General features: G+C 31.8%; 1 protein-coding gene across 3 annotated transcripts; it reads right to left on the bottom strand.

Annotated features, from left to right (window-relative positions):
- Positions 1-5850: 5850 nt before the first annotated feature.
- On the bottom strand, positions 5851-17176 carry LOC148170757 (AN1-type zinc finger protein 4-like). Of its 3 annotated transcripts, XM_088041703.1 has the most exons (4): positions 16949-17175; positions 16425-16690; positions 7688-7895; positions 5851-7642 (listed from the first exon to the last, which is right to left on the bottom strand). In XM_088041703.1, the coding sequence occupies exons 2-4, from the start codon at positions 16567-16569 to the stop codon at positions 6304-6306; spliced, it is 1692 nt and encodes a 563-aa protein (XP_087897829.1). In that variant the 5' UTR covers positions 16570-16690; positions 16949-17175; the 3' UTR covers positions 5851-6303. The 3 variants fall into 3 exon arrangements, with proteins under 3 accessions (XP_087897829.1, XP_087897827.1, XP_087897828.1); XM_088041701.1 differs by having other exon boundaries at positions 5851-7895; positions 16949-17176; XM_088041702.1 differs by lacking the exon at positions 16949-17175 and adding an exon at positions 16843-16942 and having other exon boundaries at positions 5851-7895.
- Between the last annotated feature and the right edge of the window lie 2279 nt (positions 17177-19455).

Here is a 19455-nt window from a genome sequence, read left to right as displayed (position 1 = left end):
TATTGTAGTTTTTATGTTTAGTGGTCATTTTTGGACGTCACGCAGATAATAAATGAAAGAAAAGCGGAGGCGACAATTTTATGGCCAATGACGTAAATCAGTGCTTCTCAACCTTTTGGTATTTACGATACAAGTGGCCACATATGGTAAGTGTCCTCCCATAAAATATAGTTTTTTTTCGCATATAAGGCGACTAGAATTTAAGGAAAATCTCTAATAAGTCGAAATACTGTTAAAGAGAATCTAAGAAAAAATTTTAGAATTTAAGCAATCTAAAGAATTAACATGTTCTTAAAAGAACTGAAGACAATCCAAGGAAAATTCAGAAACTTAAACAACGGGGAAATTATTTACAGAATCTTTGAAAAATATTAAGAATTTCAAGAAAATTTAGCGGCTTTAAATTTAGAAAAAAAACAATGAAAATATAGACTAAACAGAATTTAAAAGAAATCTTACTTAGGCAAATCCTAGAAAATTCTATCTAAAAAGAGGGTTAGCGAATGTAAGCCAAAAATCTAACAAAAATCGATATAAAATTTAAGAATAAAAAAAAATAGAGAATGTGAAGAATATTCAATAAATAATAATTTTGCACATAAGAAAAAATAAACTAGAAAAAATTTACAAAATTTGAACAGATCTAAAATATCATGATCAACGGCTGAATTGCAAGAAAACAGCAAAAATCTGCACGAAATCATCAAAATTCTTACAGAAATCCGCGTATTTCGATGCAAAACGACGATTTCTCGCTGATTTTTGGCTTGGATTTGCAAAGAGCTCGAAATCTACAAAACCACCAATTTTTATCAAGATTCAACGGTTGAACTGCAAAAAAACAGCAGAAATCTGCACGAAATCTTCAAAATTCTTAGAGAAATTCGCTCATTTCGATGCAAAACGACGACTTCTCGCTGATTTTCGCCGTTTTCTGGCTTGAATTCCCAAAGAAAAGCTCGAAATCTACAAAACCACCAATTTTTATCAAGATTCCACGGCTGAATTGCAAGAAAACAGCAGAAATCTGCACGAAATCATCAAAATTCTTAGAGAAATCCGTTTATTTCGATGCAAAACGACGATTTCTCGCTGATTTTCGCCGTTTTCTGGCTTGAATTCGCAAAGAAAAGCTCGAAATCTACAAAAGCACCAATTTTTATCAAGATTCAACGGCTGAATTGCAAGAAATCTGCACGAAATCATCAAGTTTCTTAGAGAAATCCGCTCATTTCGATGCAAAACGACGATTTCTCGCTGATTTTCGCCGTTTTCTGGCTTGAATTCGCAAAGAAAAGCTCGAAATCTACAAAACCACCAATTTTTATCAAGATTCAACGGCTGAATTGCAAGAAAACAGCAGAAATCTGCACGAAATCATCAAGTTTCTTAGAGAAAACCGCATATTTCGATGCAAAACGACAATTTCTCGCTGATTTTCGCCGTTTTCTGGCTTGAATTCGCAAAGAAAAGCTCGAAATCTACAAAACCACCAATTTTTATCAAGATTCAACGGTTGAACTGCAAGAAAACAGCAGAAATCTGCACGAAATCATCAAGTTTCTTAGAGAAAACCGCATATTTCGATGCAAAACGACGATTTCTCGCTGATTTTCGCCGTTTTCTGGCTTGAATTCGCAAAGAAAAGCTCGAAATCTACAAAACCACCAATTTTTATCAAGATTCAACGGTTGAACTGCAAGAAAACAGCAGAAATCTGCACGAAATCATCAAGTTTCTTAGAGAAAACCGCATATTTCGATGCAAAACGACGATTTCTCGCTGATTTTCGCCGTTTTCTGGCTTGAATTCGCAAAGAAAAGCTCGAAATCTACAAAAGCACCAATTTTTATCAAGATTCAACGGCTGAATTGCAAGAAATCTGCACGAAATCATCAAGTTTCTTAGAGAAATCCGCTCATTTCGATGCAAAACGACGATTTCTCGCTGATTTTCGCCGTTTTCTGGCTTGAATTCGCAAAGAAAAGCTCGAAATCTACAAAACCACCAATTTTTATCAAGATTCAACGGCTGAATTGCAAGAAAACAGCAGAAATCTGCACGAAATCATCAAGTTTCTTAGAGAAAACCGCATATTTCGATGCAAAACGACAATTTCTCGCTGATTTTCGCCGTTTTCTGGCTTGAATTCGCAAAGAAAAGCTCGAAATCTACAAAACCACCAATTTTTATCAAGATTCAACGGTTGAACTGCAAGAAAACAGCAGAAATCTGCACGAAATCATCAAGTTTCTTAGAGAAAACCGCATATTTCGATGCAAAACGACGATTTCTCGCTGATTTTCGCCGTTTTCTGGCTTGAATTCGCAAAGAAAAGCTCGAAATCTACAAAACCACCAATTTTTATCAAGATTCAACGGTTGAACTGCAAGAAAACAGCAGAAATCTGCACGAAATCATCAAGTTTCTTAGAGAAAACCGCATATTTCGATGCAAAACGACGATTTCTCGCTGATTTTCGCCGTTTTCTGGCTTGAATTCGCAAAGAAAAGCTCGAAATCTACAAAACCACCAATTTTTATCAAGATTCAACGGCTGAATTGCAAGAAAACAGGAGAAATCTGCACGAAATCATCAAGTTTCTTAGAGAAAACCGCATATTTCGATGCAAAACGACGATTTCTCGCTGATTTTCGCCGTTTTCTGGCTTGAATTCGCAAAGAAAAGCTCGAAATCTACAAAACCACCAATTTTTATCAAAATTCAACGGCTGAATTGCAAGAAAACAGCAGAAATCTGCACGAAATCATCAAGTTTCTTAGAGAAATCCGCTTATTTCGATGCAAAACGACGATTTCTCGCTGATTTTCGCCGTTTTCTGGCTTGGATTTGCCAAGAAGAGCTCGAAATCTACAAAATCATCAATTTTTATTAAGATTCAACGGCTAATTTGCAAGAAAACAGCAGAAATCAGATCGAAATCATCAAAATTCTTAGAGAATTTTACGTTTTATTACGTTTTCACGTAATTTGAAAAACTTTAAAACCCAGGAAGTTTGTTAATTTTTAAAAACCAAACAGTTTATTATAAGATCTTGTTTTTAGCAATAAAATACACACTTTAGTTTGATTTAAAATAAATTGAGTGGTCAGATATCTATTCACTATTGACTACTTAAGTACATTTGAGTACATTTAAGTACATTTAAATGCAAAACCCGACATCTGCATCAGACTGAAATTTGGAACAGCACTATAAATTCCATAATAATTGTGACTAATTCGTTTCATACAAATGTACCGATTATTTTTGGACAGAAGTATAATTCTTTACAAAAAAAATAAAAAAAACACAAAAATATTCGAAAATCCGTAGGAGATTTCTGAGAAAACATATAGAAAATCAGACAATTCAAATAGAATCAAAAATAAAAGTGATAAACTTAAAGAATTTAAAGAAAATCTAAAGATAAAATTCAAACATTACACCAAGCATCCCGAGACTCTAAAGAAGATCTAGAGAATTTAAATCTTAAAAAAATATCTCTTATTTAGTATGTACATTTATTTCTGCTTTTAAAAAGTTCAATTGATCTTAATTCACCTCTGGAAATAATAGGAATAGTTACAGTGCCTAATGGGATATACAGGGTGATGAAAAAAGGGCGCCCATGAGTAGAAATAGCATGTTTTTTTTGGTTAAATCAATGTTAAAAATAGTCAAACACTGTAACTGAAACGTTGTTAACGTAAGTAACATTAATAATTTTCAAAATAGTCAAGTTCACTATGAAAACAACGCGGCAAAATGATGCACGACAAGAATTCCAGAGCCACCCTTGATGCTACAAACACTTTTAAACACCTTGTATCAAACAAATAGACTTTAATCGAGTAAAAAAGCTGCTTTTATATAAACATTAGCTGCAATATGACAGGCAACATGGGCGCCTTTTTTCATCACACTGTATAGTGGCGAAATTCTACGATTTTCGTCATGTGATTTGTGATTGAATTGAGTTTTGAGGTACAAAAGTTTTGATAATGCGTTTTTCCAAAATTCAATTTTGTTATCCTTTTTGAATTAGAAATCGCTTCTAAGGGGAACTTTAATTTCACTTTATATGGAACGTTTTATAGGACTATTTAAGGACTTTTTCCTACATAATTAAAATATACAGCAAATTTTATCTCATTATTCCAACTTTAAATGAACAAACTGTCAAAGTGCAACCTGAAACGACTTGAACTAGGAAGACTTCGATTGTACAAGGTGTTTATAAATGTTTCTAGCATCAAGGGTGGCTATGCAATGTCAAATAATTTTCCGCTCGTTACTAATGTGGGTTTAGATTTTTCAACTGACATTTGTAGTTAACCTTGAAAACAAACTGTTCAAGTTGTAGTTTGAATCCTGAAAATCTAAAACCGTAACTGAAAAGTAGTAGACGTAAGTGAAATTTGAAATAATTGTTAACATATACTATATTTCAGAATTATTGACATCTCGGTAGGCCATGTCTGTGTAAAAAGCCTCTAACAATGTGAACGACTTTTAGCATTTTATGAGGTTATGAGGTAAATTACTTTTTTAAGCTAATGGATTGATATTTTAATCCGATTCTGAATCTACCATCAAAACACAGATTTCTTCTGCTTCAGATTCCAGTTCCTCTTCAGAATCTGATGAATCTGATTTTAAGTTGACGTGACACACATTACATACACATAGGGATAAATATAAATCTAAAAACACTAAATACGCTTATATTAGAAGATTCTGCCAACATAAATTTGAATTTCCAAGGCACACTGAGATGTCAATAATTCTGAAATATAGTACAGGTATCTATAAAAGAACTCACAAGTAGGAAATTTTGTTTTTTAAAAATTGGCAGAACTAATTAGTCTGACTGTCACCTGTTTCCTGTCAAGTTCTTGGTCAATTTGGATTTTACGATTCGTGTTTAATAAATTGCTGCGTGAATAAAAAATGTATCAATACAATTGAATTGCCCTTTGCGGCCAACAATAATTGTACCTAAATATAATAGATGTGAATGCAGATGTGAGGTTAGGTTACGTTAGGTGAAACTCAATAAATCTCAAATTTTAAATTGAATTTGAAAATCAAGAGGCAAGTCGTGGTTACCAAACCATTACCAATCGTGTAACACGAAAACTCTTAGAATTGGTAAATTTAAATTTTTTATTAAAAAAAAGGGTGCAAATTCGAAAAAATAGTATAAAGAACTTGTTTTATAATGGCATTGATGCACCAAATTGGCCATTATAAAACACGTTCTTTAATGTAATTATATAACAAGTGCGGAAAGTGACCAATTTCGCACGAGTGTAAATGTAGATGCACGAGGCACCAGCCGACAAGAGTGCAAGAAAGACACTTTCCGACGAGTTATGTACACTATTTTTTCTACGAACTTTCATCATCAGGAAGAAACCATAAGTCTCGACAATAATTCATTTCTTATCTATTCTAAATGTCATTTTTATCTGATGAATTGATTGATTCTGATGAATTGGATTCTAAGTTGACGTGACACACATTACATACACATAGGGATAAATATAAATCTAAGAACACTAAATACGCTTATATTAGAAGATTTTGCCAACATAAATTTGAATTTCCAAGGCACACTGAGATGTCAATAATTCTGAAATATGGTATAGTTATATTCAGTATGAAAACAAAGCGGCAAAATAGCGCAGCACAGGAATTCCAAAGCCCCCCTTGATGCTAGAAAAACCTTGTATTATATGAAAACTGAAGAAATTCTAGCGCCTATTTTCCATTCTAAGTTATCAAAAATGAAATGTTTTTTACTGGATAAAGGACAGGTCAACTGGATTTTGTTGAAACTCCCATTTTAGTTACGAAGTGGGGTTATATTTTACAGAAAATATTTACATCGATTAAAAATAACACAGTAATCAATCACGAAATATAGATAACAACTTATTTTTGCTTGATTTTGTCAACTTTTGAGGACGGTTCCAACACTGTAGGAACTGCAAAAAATACCGACTTCTAAGTTAGCCCATTAGATTAATAAAAAACCGAAATAACAATCAATGATTAAAAATATAAATATGATTGACATTCCAAATGTTGTCTAATAAATTTCCAAGCTGATTACTTAAGCTTGTGCTCAATTATACAGCTTGCAGCTGTTGTTGTTTAATCCCTAAAATGAAAAAGAATACACATAACTCTAGCACGCATAGTGAAGCAAAAAGGTAAACGGTATATTTTTTCGCTGATGGACAATTACAGCATTTGAAGAAAAAATAATAAAATAAGTAAATCCAGGCACTCTTTTAGATTCGATTAATCTTGTCGGCAGTAACTAGCGGGTTTTGATGCTCGAGAATTTTCCTCCCTTCCGTCTTGTAATCGTAGCTGCAACGGTGCACTTCTGAATACCTGTGTTGCGAACAAAAAATTTTCCCACACCGACAGTTGTAAATGTTCGTTATATTCAAGCGCTTATTGCACTCGCTACACCTAGATTTCTTCTTTATCACAGGCGGCAACTCCACTTCTTTCTTCACCTTCTCACCCAGCAAATCCGTCGCACATCCTAAATTGTAATAACCGTAAAGTTCGTCTATACTTTCGTCATGCCCCGATAAGATGGTTTCACTTAAACTTTTCCCTACTGCGTCGTTCTTCAGTCTTTGGATGCTGGAACACCCGAAATGGCTTTTAATCTCTGGAAGTTTATCAGTCGGATCGGTTCTACTCTTCCTTCCGTATAAGGGCGATCGGTTCTTCCGCAGGTAATAGTCGCATAAATCTCTCTCTTTTGGTGCGTATTGTGGCGGAATCGCACTGGGCGAACTAACAAATTGGTGAAAGAAGTTGCCATAGTTGTACTCGCCGATTTCCTGTTTCGGCGAGTTTTCTTCATATCCGCAGTCCACGCTTTGTCGCCGCTTCAACAGTCCGAATTTACACGTCGCGCTGTGCTTGAGGCGCTCCGAGGCCGGTTCGTGGATTTCCCACAGATCTTGAGCATTTTCCTCCAGTTCGATGCTGTCGGTACTCTTGGGCCTTTCGACGCCCTCGGACAGCACCAGTCGCGTCAGATGAACCGTGTTCCCTCCGAAAGGAAGACACAGGTCCGAGTCCTTCGAAGTCCCTTCTCCATCGCGCGTTTTCTTATGGATCCTCGCGCCTTTGCTCTCACTATACTTCGCCTTCCTCGTCTTTATCCGATGTTTGTCTTTTAACGCGACTTCTTCGCTCTCCGATTGACTCTCCTCCTCCACGCTCTTCTCGAAGATCTTCAAGTCGACGTTGTCCAAGATGTCGTTGGTGCACTCCGTCAGAAGTTTGTACGACACGTTCTTCTCATCACCGAAACACTTATCCCGGTTACTCCTCAACTGCCTCTTCAAATTCACATCCTCCAGCTTCTTGCGCAGATTCGAGATCTTCGCCATCATGTCCGTGTCCTCCACCAGCTTCTCGAACAGAGCCGTCTGGATTTCCTTTCGACTCGGTTTACTCGGGGGCGCGATGGGTTTTTCGCTGTACGGGGAGTACGAACCGTCCTCGTTCTCGATGACTCGCAGTAAATTCAAGATGTCGCCTTCCTTGAAAACCAGCACGGAGACTTTGGAGCCGGGAGCCAACTTATCTCCGATTTCGTCCCTGGAAGGAGAGAGTGAAGGGAGGAAAGAGTGGTGAAAACGGTACCTCGTGTTCTCCAGGAGTTCTTTTAGTTCTTTGAGCATCATGTGGTGTTCGCAGCTCACCGATAAGCGCCGGGTCGATATGGGGCCGCCTTTCATGGCCGTCACGAGCTTGATAATAGAGCCGTTTTTGATGCCTGCATCGCACAAACGCCGAGAGTCCGACAATTCTTTCGATTGGAAGATGAGGTTCTGCTGGTGAATGGGAATTCCTGCGGAAACGAAGGAAAATAACTGTTAGAAATCATGCGACTCCTCAACTAATGTTTAATTACGCAAGAGTCGCAGGATGGAGGTTAAATAGTTTTCTAGTTGGAAAACTGTTTATTTAGTCCAGACCTGAAGTCGAGCTCCTGGAGACCTTTTCTGTGTGTTGTTTCTGATAAAAATTTAAAACAAATGACAAATCCGTTTTATCTGCAGGTGTTCAAAAAAAAAAGACAGGTCAAACATTTCATTACATTTTTTTTCAACACCTGTTATATAATAATACAGTAGTCTCAACTGAAAATGAATCATTTCGCGGACCTTTTCGTTACAAAATAGATATTTACATAACAAGTGCGGAAAGTGACAAATTTCGCACGAGTGTAATTGTAGATGCACGAGTGCAAAAATAATATTGTTTTTTCATAATTTGGAAGATAATAATTTTCTTGATTCAGAAATGTGTAATATGTTGTACTTTTAACAAAAAAATATTAAAAAAAAAATAAGCAAATTAAAAAATACCTATTTTCAAATTCAATTTAAAATTTGACATTTATTGAGTTTCACCTAACGTAACCTAACCTCACAACCTGTATTCACATCTATTATATTTAACTCTTGAATTTTTGTCTTAAATATCTAGACGATTCACTGCAAAACAACATGCATAATGGTAAAAATTAGTTAGGTCGTTTCTAACACGAAATTTTGACAGGTCTATGCGAATATACAGGGTGATTTTTAATAAACGGCAGGCGTTGTAGAATTTTTATTTATGAACCGATTTCAAAAATTAAAAAAATGATTTAAATGGCTTTTAATTTGCTATAAGCTGATGATTTTAGATTTTTTTTAATAGTTTTAGTATATTTTGGGCGATATTCAACTTTCTTATTTTAAATATATTTTTTTTTAAATATTGTTTTTTCATAATTTGGAAGATAATAATTTTCTTGATTCAGAAATGTGTAATATGTTGTACTTTTAACAAAAAAATATTTAAAAAAATAATCAAATTAAAAAATACCTATTTTCAAATTCAATTTAAAATTTGACATTTATTGAGTTTCACCTAACGTAACCTAACCTCACAACCTGTATTCACATCCATTATATTTAGGTACATATATTGTTATTATATTGTTATTAATTATATTGATACATTTTTTATTCACGCAGCAATTTATTAAACACGAATCGTAAAATCGGCAATGTAAAATTGACCAAGAACTTGACATGAAACAGGTAACAGCCAGACTAATTAGTTCTGCCAATTCTTAAAAAATAAAATTTCCTACTTTTAGTTCTCTTATAGATACCTAAAATGCAGCTCATTGCTATCAGTCCACTCTCCTGCGTAAATTTTCGAAAATTTTTGGGTGTAAATCGGGCTTTCAATTCTTTAGGGAGAAAATTTAGGGGAAAATTGAAGGTGGCCATTTTTGAGGTTGCCAAAGTTAAGTGTATTAATCAATAATTAATTAAAAATTTGTTGCAAAAGAGAGGTTTCAATAATGATTTAACAAGTTTTGGCAATCTTGCGTGAGACGCAAGATTAACTTCTACACATGCCACAGTTGAGTCAAGGTCAAGCGCTTTCGCTGCCAATTGTTACCGATAAAAATCACTAAGTTCCTACGACCCCATGAGAAAGTGGCATTTTGCACACGGTTAATTGACACCGAAATAGATATTTACATAACAAGTACGGAAAGTGACCAATTTTGCACGAGTGGGAATTGCCCGCCGAATTCAGATATTACACGAGTGCAAGAAAGACACTTTCCGACGAGTTGTGTACACTATTTTTCCTACGACCTTCCATCATCAGGAAGAAACCATAAGTCTTGACAATAGTTCATTTCTTATCTATTCTAAATGTCATTTTTCTGCGACCTCATATAAAAGTGACGTATTCTACATAGTTAGATGGTTGATGTTTTCGTACATCCATTTACGAAAGTAAAAGTCACTAGTGTGATATGAATATATCCGCACAAACCTGTCAAAACTGATTTGTCAAAACCGACCTAACCAATTAATTTTTATCATTATGCAAGTTGTTTTATAGTGAAACGTCTAGATATTTGAGACAAAAATTCAGAAGTTGCATTTGTATTTGAAAATAACTGTCAATTTTGACAGGTCTGTGCGGATATATTCATATCACACTAGTGACTTTTACTTTCGGAATTGGATGTACGAAAACATCAACTTTCGGAGTGATTTAACCGTGTGGAAAATGTCACTTTCATATGGGGTCGTAGGAAAAAATATAAAAACTGAGAATGTCCGATTAATCTCATGTTATAAGGATCATTTTCTATCGAGACTACTAGGCTATGACACAATTTGATCAACACTAACAAATAAAATGTCAACTTTACGAAAAAAGCCCAATTTTTCATTTATATAATTTATACAGGATGTGTCGCAAAACATAATAATATAAAAATGCAATTTTGACTACACTTCCCGGAATTAAAATAAATATATGACAAAAACTGAACACATACTTCGGTCAATATTTCGCTTACTTTTGGAGAAAACTTAAGTTATAGGGGCTCATTTTACGCAGAATTTCACGCAGATTCCAAATTCGGGTTGAAAATTCACGTACCGACAACAAATAAGTGAGTTATGGCCGATTAAAGTTCGGGTAGTGACTTTTCATGTTTCATGCTCTCATATTTCGTTTTTTTCGTGCTTCTGTTTATTTAGAATTTGCTCTCAAATTTCCGAAATTTAATCTTTAGGAAAAGAAATTTTTGGATTCATGATTTATACAGTATCAAAATTTATATCGAAAAACAATAATTATAGTCAAAATGTGAAATGCCTGTTATACTGAAAATGACTAAAAATTTCAATTTTTAATTAAGATCTGTAATTCGATTAATATAAATGTTACAGGACCTGCTAGTATTTGTGACTTACTTCGATTTTTTTCAACAAAATAGACTCATTTTAGAAATTTTTATTACGAAACTGGGTCAAAATTGCGATTTTTTTACTGAATTTTAGTGTTACAGTAATGAAATTTGGAAATGTTACTTCTTGGAACTTGATTTTTGACTTTGCCGAATTTCAAAAATTTACATGATTAAAATTTCGTACATTTTTTTATTAATAATTCGTAATTCGACCAATTTAAATGTTATAGCAATGAAATTTGGACCTGCTACTATTCGTTACTTACTTATTGACTTCTGCAAATTTCAATTTTTTTTACCAAAAAAGACTAATTTTAGAAATTTTAATTTTCAAAATTACCCAAAATTTAGAGAAGTTCTTTTATTTAAACTTATGATTTTGGTAATTTTAGTGTTGCAGTAATAAGATTTTGCAATGTTACTACATCAAACTTGCTTATTAATTTGGCGGAATTAAAAAAAAAATTATATCCAAAAACACCTGTTTTAGAAATTTTATATTCTAGAAATGACTAAAAATTTCGAACATTTTTTATTAATAATCAGTAATTCGGGCAATTTAAATGTTACAGTAATGAAATTTGCACTTTTTACTCTTCGCGACTTGGTTATTGACTCTTCCAAATTTCAATTTTTTTTACCAAAAAAGACTAATTTTAGAAATTTTAATTTCCAAAATGACCCAAAATTTAGAAGTTTTTTATTTAAACTTATGATTTTGGTAATTTTAGTGTTGCAGTAATGAGATTTTGCAATGTTACTACTTCAAACTTGCTTATTAATTTGGCGGAATTAAAAAAATTATATCCAAAACCACCTGTTTTAGAAATTTTATATTCAAGAAATGACTAAAAGTTTCAAACATTTTTAATTAATAATCAGTAATTCGGGCAATTTAAATGTTACAGTAATGAAATTTGGACTTTTTACTATTCGCGACTTGGTTATTGACTGCTCCAAATTTCAATTTTTTTTACCAAAAAAGACTAATTTTAGAAATTTTAATTTTCAAAATGACCCAAAATTTAGAAGTTTTTTTATTTAAACTTATGATTTTAATAATTTTAGTGTTACAGTAATGAAATTTGGCAATGTTACTTCAAACTTGCTTATTAATTTGGCGGAATTAAAAAAAATTATATCCAAAACCACCTGTTTTAGAAATTTTATATTCTAGAAATGACTAAAAGTTTCAAACATTTTTAATTAATAATCAGTAATTCGACCAATTTAAATGTACAGTAATGAAATTTGGACTTTTTACTATTCGCGACTTGGTTATTGACTGCTCCAAATTTCAATTTTTTTACCAAAAAAGACTAATTTTAGAAATTTTAATTTTCAAAATGACCCTAAATTTAGAAGTTTTTTTATTTAAACTTGTAATTCTGGTAATTTTAGTGCTACAGTAATGAAATTTTGCAATGTAACTTCAAACTTGCTTATTAATTTGGCGGAATTAAAAAAAATTACATCCAAAAACACCTGTTTTAGAAATTTTATATTCTAGAAATTACTAAAAGTTTCAAACATTTTTTATTAATAAGCTGTAATTTGGCCAATTTAAATGTTACAGTAATGAAATTTGGACTTTTTACTATTCGCGACTTGGTTATTGACTGCTCCAAATTTCAATTTTTTTCACCAAAAAAGATTAATTTTAGAAATTTTAATTTTCAAAATGACCTAAAATTTAGAAGTTCTATTATTTAAACTTATGATATTGGTAATTTTAGTGCTACAGTAATGAAATTTCGCAATGTTACTACTTCAAACTTGCTTATTAATTTGGCGGAATTAAAAAAAATTATATCCAAAAACACCTGTTTTAGAAATTTTATATTCTAGAAATGACTAAAAGTTTCAAACATTTTTAATTAATAATCAGTAATTCGAGTAATTTAAATGTTACAGTAAGAAAATTTGGACTTTTTACTATTCGCGACTTGGTTATTGACTGCTCCAAATTTCAATTTTTTTCACCAAAAAAGATTAATTTTAGAAATTTTAATTTTCAAAATGACCTAAAATTTAGAAGTTTTTTTATTTAAACTTATGATTTTGGTAATTTTAGTGCTACAGTAATGAAATTTTGCAATGTTACTACTTCAAACTTGCTTATTAATTTGGCGGAATTAAAAAAATTTGTATCCAAAAACACCTGTTTTAGAAATTTTATATTCTAGAAATGACTAAAAGTTTCAAACATTTTTAATTAATAATCAGTAATTCGAGTAATTTAAATGTTACAGTAAGGAAATTTGGACTTTTTACTATTCGCGACTTGGTTATTGACTGCTCCAAATTTCAATTTTTTTACCAAAAAAGACTAATTTTAGAAATTTTAATTTTCAAAATGACCCAAAATTTAGAAGTTTTTTTATTTAAACTTGTAATTCTGATAATTTTAGTGCTACAGTAATGAAATTTGGCAATGTTACTTCAAACTTGCTTATTAATTTGGCGGAATTAAAAAAATTTGTATCCAAAAACACCTGTTTTAGAAATTTTATATTCTAGAAATTACTAAAAGTTTCAAACATTTTTTATTAATAAGCTGTAATTTGGCCAATTTAAATGTTACAGTAATGAAATTTGGACTTTTTACTATTCGCGACTTGGTTATTGACTGCTCCAAATTTCAATTTTTTTACCAAAAAAGACTAATTTTAGAAATTTTAATTTTCAAAATGACCCAAAATTTAGAAGTTTTTTTATTTAAACTTGTAATTCTGGTAATTTTAGTGCTACAGTAATGAAATTTTGCAATGTAACTTCAAACTTGCTTATTAATTTGGCGGAATTAAAAAAAATTACATCCAAAAACACCTGTTTTAGAAATTTTATATTCTAGAAATTACTAAAAGTTTCAAACATTTTTTATTAATAAGCTGTAATTTGGCCAATTTAAATGTTACAGTAATGAAATTTGGACTTTTTACTATTCGCGACTTGGTTATTGACTGCTCCAAATTTCAATTTTTTTACCAAAAAAGACTAATTTTAGAAATTTTAATTTTCAAAATGACCCAAAATTTAGAAGTTTTTTTATTTAAACTTGTAATTCTGGTAATTTTAGTGCTACAGTAATGAAATTTTGCAATGTTACTTCAAACTTGCTTATTAATTTGGCGGAATTAAAAAAATTTGTATCCAAAAACACCTGTTTTAGAAATTTTATATTCTAGAAATGACTAAAAGTTTCAAACATTTTTAATTAATAATCAGTAATTCGAGTAATTTAAATGTTACAGTAAGGAAATTTGGACTTTTTGCTATTCGCGACTTGGTTATTGACTGCTCCAAATTTCAATTTTTTTACCAAAAAAGACTAATTTTAGAAATTTTAATTTTCAAAATTACCCAAAATTTAGAGAAGTTCTTTTATTTAAACTTATGATTTTGGTAATTTTAGTGTTGCAGAAATGAGATTTTGCAATGTTACTACTTCAAATTTGCTTATTAATTTAGCGGAATTAAAAAAAATTATATCCAAAACCACCTGTTTTAGAAATTTTATATTCAAGAAATGACTAAAAGTTTCAAACATTTTTAATTAATAATCAGTAATTCGGGCAATTTAAATGTTACAGTAATGAAATTTGGACTTTTTACTATTCGCGACTTGGTTATTGACTGCTCCAAATTTCAATTTTTTTACCAAAAAAGACTAATTTTAGAAATTTTAATTTTCAAAATTACCCAAAATTTAGAAGTTTTTTATTTAAACTTATGATTTTGGTAATTTTAGTGTTGCAGTAATGAGATTTTGCAATGTTACTACTTCAAACTTGCTTATTAATTTGGCGGAATTAAAAAAAATTATATCCAAAACCACCTGTTTTAGAAATTTTATATTCAAGAAATGACTAAAAGTTTCAAACATTTTTAATTAATAATCAGTAATTCGACCAATTTAAATGTACAGTAATAAAATTTGGACTTTTTACTATTCGCGACTTGGTTATTGACTGCTCCAAATTTCAATTTTTTTACCAAAAAAGATTAATTTTAGAAATTTTAATTTTCAAAATGACCCAAAATTTAGAAGTTTTTTTATTTAAACTTGTAATTCTGGTAATTTTAGTACTACAGTAATGAAATTTTGCAATGTTACTTCAAACTTGCTTATTAATTTGGCGGAATTAAAAAAAATTACATCCAAAAACACCTGTTTTAGAAATTTTATATTCTAGAAATGACTAAAAGTTTCAAACATTTTTAATTAATAATCAGTAATTCGGGCAATTTAAATGTTACAGAAAGGAAATTTGGACTTTTTACTATTCGCGACTTGGTTATTGATTGCTCCAAATTTCAATTTTTTTACCAAAAAAGACCGATTTTAGAAATTTTAATTTTCAAAATGACCCAAAATTTAGAAGTTTTTTTATTTAAACTTGTAATTCTGGTAATTTTAGTGCTACAGTAATGAAATTTTGCAATGTTACTACTTTGAACTTCCTTATGAACAGTGCCAAATTTCAAAAATTTAAATCTGAAAATACCGGTTTTATTCAACAAATGACTAAAAATTTCGAACATTTTTTATTACAAGCTGTAATTCTGGCAATTTAAAATATTACAGTAATAAAATTTAGACGTGTTACTATTCGCGACTTGCTTATTGACTGCCTCGAATTTCAATTTCTTTTAACGAAACTGAGATTTCAGAAATTTTTATTTGATGATTCCAAATTTGGACATTTTTTTTCATTAAAACTAATGATTTAGGAATATTCAATGTTGCATATAATGTATAATTTTGCATGTTCTGTTCTGGAAGATGTTGAAGGCCAAATCCAGACTAATCTTCTGCGGTTTTGTAAATAGGGCCATTTTGCCATGATTTGTTAATTAAATTATTCAGAAAAATTGCCTAGAATCAAATTTAAGGCCTTATATTTAATTTCAACTCAAAAAGAGTGAGTATTAATATTAAGTGTGACACACTATCTAGAATTACGACGAAAGCACAGCCTTCCTCAGCTTCCTCTATGTTTCACCTTGATTCTAGGGGGACAATGATGCCAATCTTCTCATCTTAAAAACACCAAAGTTAATACATCAAGATTCCAACGTTATTACCCTAAATAAACTAGAGTTTTCAAAAATAGAATATACAAACAATAAAGACTATTCTGTCTCCCAAATGAATTAAACAACGAATAAACGAACGCCCTGAAACAAATCCACCAAAATTAGTAGAGGATTTTATGAGGGTCATTATGGTGAAATTTTACTCCAGAGTGTTTAGATTATCATAAAAATTGTTAGTTTTCACGGGCGCCAGTGAATTTTCCGATGGTTTGTCATCATCACAAAAAACCTGCCAGATTCTGGTCAAAATGACTCCAAGCAATTAACATTCCAAAGCTTTATCACGATTGTTTACAATAAATTGAATTTCTGTAAGAACTGGTCGGTGACGCAGAGACTCAAGATTCTGAAAAATTGAGCAAAGTCGCAATAACACCGTTATTGTTACTAATGCAGTGAGTCACTTGATAGAGGTCCATTCTCTGCGCAAAAATTCGAAATTTCTCTTTATCAAATGGACCCCTATCAGTTACCTTGAACTAAAGTAGAGATTCAAACCTTCAACTCGTTGGATCCTCTGCTTGATCTCCCTGATGGTGTCTGTAGAGGAGACTCTCATGTCAAACGACGTGCCCATGAGGGTGTCAATTTGTATTTCCATATTGGGCTCTTCGAAGCAGTCAGAAAACCCATCCTCAGACATTTTAAACAATATTCAAACGCTGACAGACAGTTGACGGATAAAGTCACTTTGATTATTTAAAGAATTTCTTTTGGGAGGTGGCGAAGTCTCATTGCACCCACGAAGACGACCAAATCGAAGCCTACAAAACCAAAACTGCGTGTCAGAAATGAATTAATTAAAGCAAATTGACGGGAATGGAGCTGGCATGTGATTATCATTGAGTATTTTCAACTGCACTACCTGTGACTAAGAATAGGCCTAGCAAAGTATTTTTAAAAGTGTTATTCTTACCACGTTACTTTAGTACTGACGAACTGACGAAATTTCTGATTTTTTAACGCGAAACGATACAACTCACTATATTAGTACCAACTTTGATGAATCATTTTTAACGTACTTGTGAAAATCCGGAGGGTCCAAACTGGGTGTTAAAGGTGGTAGCACATGGGAAACACTAGTACCATGAAATTTTGCCCTGAGATGGTCGATTTTGTTTATGTAACTAAAAAATTAACACAAACATACGTAACGAGTCTAAAATTAGTGTTGGCAATGATTCAGACACAAGCCCACAACTGTCATATGAGGAGGTCATATGATCACCGCCAACCTGTGCGCACCAAAAACCCCAAACTGTCAAAATTAGTGACAGTTATTGGTAAAAAAGTTATCCAAACTACTATTAGTAAGGGCCGGTTTACACAATAATTCAGTTATTAAGATAAGATCGCATCTAATTTGACGATTGCTAGTCACGTATCACTTTCACTTTCGTTGTTGTTAGTAATTTTTATCGGTAGCGGTTGGCACCAAAGCGTTTGTCCTTGACATCTTTATTCAAATCTTCTTTTTAAGAACAAATCTTTAATTCATTTTCTAATTAATGTGAGATGTTGGTGCACCAAGCATTGAGAACGTGATAACGGGTAAGTTAACCTCAAAAGTTTTCTTTATAATTTTCTCTCGAAACATTGAAAAATCTGATTTACTCCTAAAAAAGTGGAGTGAAAATAATGAGCTGCAGTTTAGTTGTTATTTACTTGCATTAGCGCATTTTTGCAATTTTGGAATGCGAATTAGTGGTTGGCAGCCCTGTGAAAAAAACACTTCGGCGAATTGGCTATGTGTCGATTTTTAGGGATTCTGTTTCTGATCAAAGAGATCTGTGGATTTTACTGTTTAGTGACAGTTCTAGAGATTGTGAGTGAATTCTATGATTAATAATAAAACAAGAGAATTGTAAGAAAACCGGATAAATAAAAAGGTCCTAAAAAATCTGGACACAAAAAATCAGAAGAATTCTGGGAATTCTGGGATTTTCAAGACTCCTAGAGGAAGTAAAATATGTAAATAATTTATGTAAGAATAACACATTAACCTCGATAAATACAATTTTGAAAAATCTTATAAATCCTGTAAAATTTTAGACTTTTAAATACTCATGGAAAATGCCAAAGAATCCTGAAAATCTGAAGAATTTAAAGAATCAAAGAAAACTTGAATAAACTAAATAAATCTACAAAATTTGTGGAATTTAAGGCATACAGTCTGTTTCATTAACTTATCCCGATCTCTCATAAAAGCGTTCATAGCAAGAAATGAAATACGTTTATGGTTTTATCTCTTTCTATCTGATAACTGAAGCTAAAGCAAACCAAGAACGTATAGCATTAAGATTGTGTTTCTCTCTGTTCTTTTCCAATTTAAGAAGTAAAGAGAGACAGAAGCTCTCAAATATGCCGAGTGTTAGATCAGCTCTCAGGGTGCAACTAGGAATGCGAACACCGACAACAATAGAACACAAAAATCACTAAAGAATTGCACAAAATTTACTCTAAAACATAAAAAAATTTACCTCCATGTAAGTTCACTTGAGTACCTGAGGGATTAGTACCCGTGACTCACTGAACCTGACTTGGAACAAAATAATGAGAATTTAAATTTTTAAAAATAAAGTAATATTTGACAGCGTACTCTGTCAAATACAGACAGAGCGGGATGTCGGTACTTGAACCGTACTCTTAAATTTTTATGAGAGATCGGGATAAGTTGGTGAAATAGACTGTACTTATCTACAAAGAATCTAAGAATCACAACAAATTTAGAGAATTTTCATTAATCTTGAAAAACTCAGGCGAAATGTCTAAAAATCAAGCGAATTTTCTTAAAAAATCCGTAGAAAACTGGACATTTTTTGAAAAATTAGAAGACCCTGGGATTCATAGAAAATTCTCAAGAATCTTAAAGAATTTTAGGAAATCATAAAGGATTTTAAGAACACTAAAGAATTTGAAATATTATCGGCCAAAGTCGTTAAGTTTCATTTCGAATTTTTTTGAACGGAGGTCGAGAAATTTGTATTTCTTGTCAAATCTGAAATTTGAAAATTTGGGGAATGAAAATAGATTGTTTCTTGATTCTGAAGTAATAATATAGCAAAAAATCCAACGCTGCACCTTTTTATAAAATTGAAAACGGATTTGTTCAAAAATGGATTTAGAAACTTAACAACTTAAGCCGACGATATACAGGGTGATGAAAAAAGGCGCTCATGCTACATGCGACACCGCAAAATTAACATAAACCTGTTGCGGAAAAACGGTGAATTAAAGCATGTTGGGAAATTTTGGAGACTTGGAGAATTTAAAGAATCATGGAAAATTTGAATGATAAACCAAAAAAAAGCAAAAGAATTCAAACCATATAAAGAATTTTATATAGAATCTAGGAGTCGTGAAAAATAATAGAGAATTCTCTAGATATAGAGAACCTTGATGAAATTATAAACATCTAATAAAAATTGAAAAGTTCTTGAAAAAGTCCTAGAAAAATCGGAAGCGTCCTGGAAATCAAAAACATTTTTTGAGAATCGTAGACAATTTTGGAAAAAATTAAAGAATTCTA

The sequence above is a fragment of the Gnatocerus cornutus genome, chromosome 7 (assembly GCF_029298725.1).
Source record: "Gnatocerus cornutus isolate USDA-ARS CGAHR chromosome 7, icGnaCorn1.1, whole genome shotgun sequence".
NCBI classification, from domain to species: Eukaryota; Metazoa; Arthropoda; class Insecta; order Coleoptera; family Tenebrionidae; genus Gnatocerus; species Gnatocerus cornutus.
Note: the sequence above shows the minus strand (reverse complement) of the source record. Positions and strands in the feature narration are given on the sequence as shown.

Excerpts from the sequence above, each read along its gene's own strand:
- LOC148170757 (XM_088041701.1), bottom strand. The coding sequence starts at position 16,569 with ATGTCTGAGGATGGGTTTTCTGACTGCTTCGAAGAGCCCAATATGGAA. Across the intron at positions 7,896-16,424 it reads GAGGATCCAACGAGTTGAAG|GAATTCCCATTCACCAGCAG; the intron begins GTTTGAATCTCT and ends TCGTTTCCGCAG.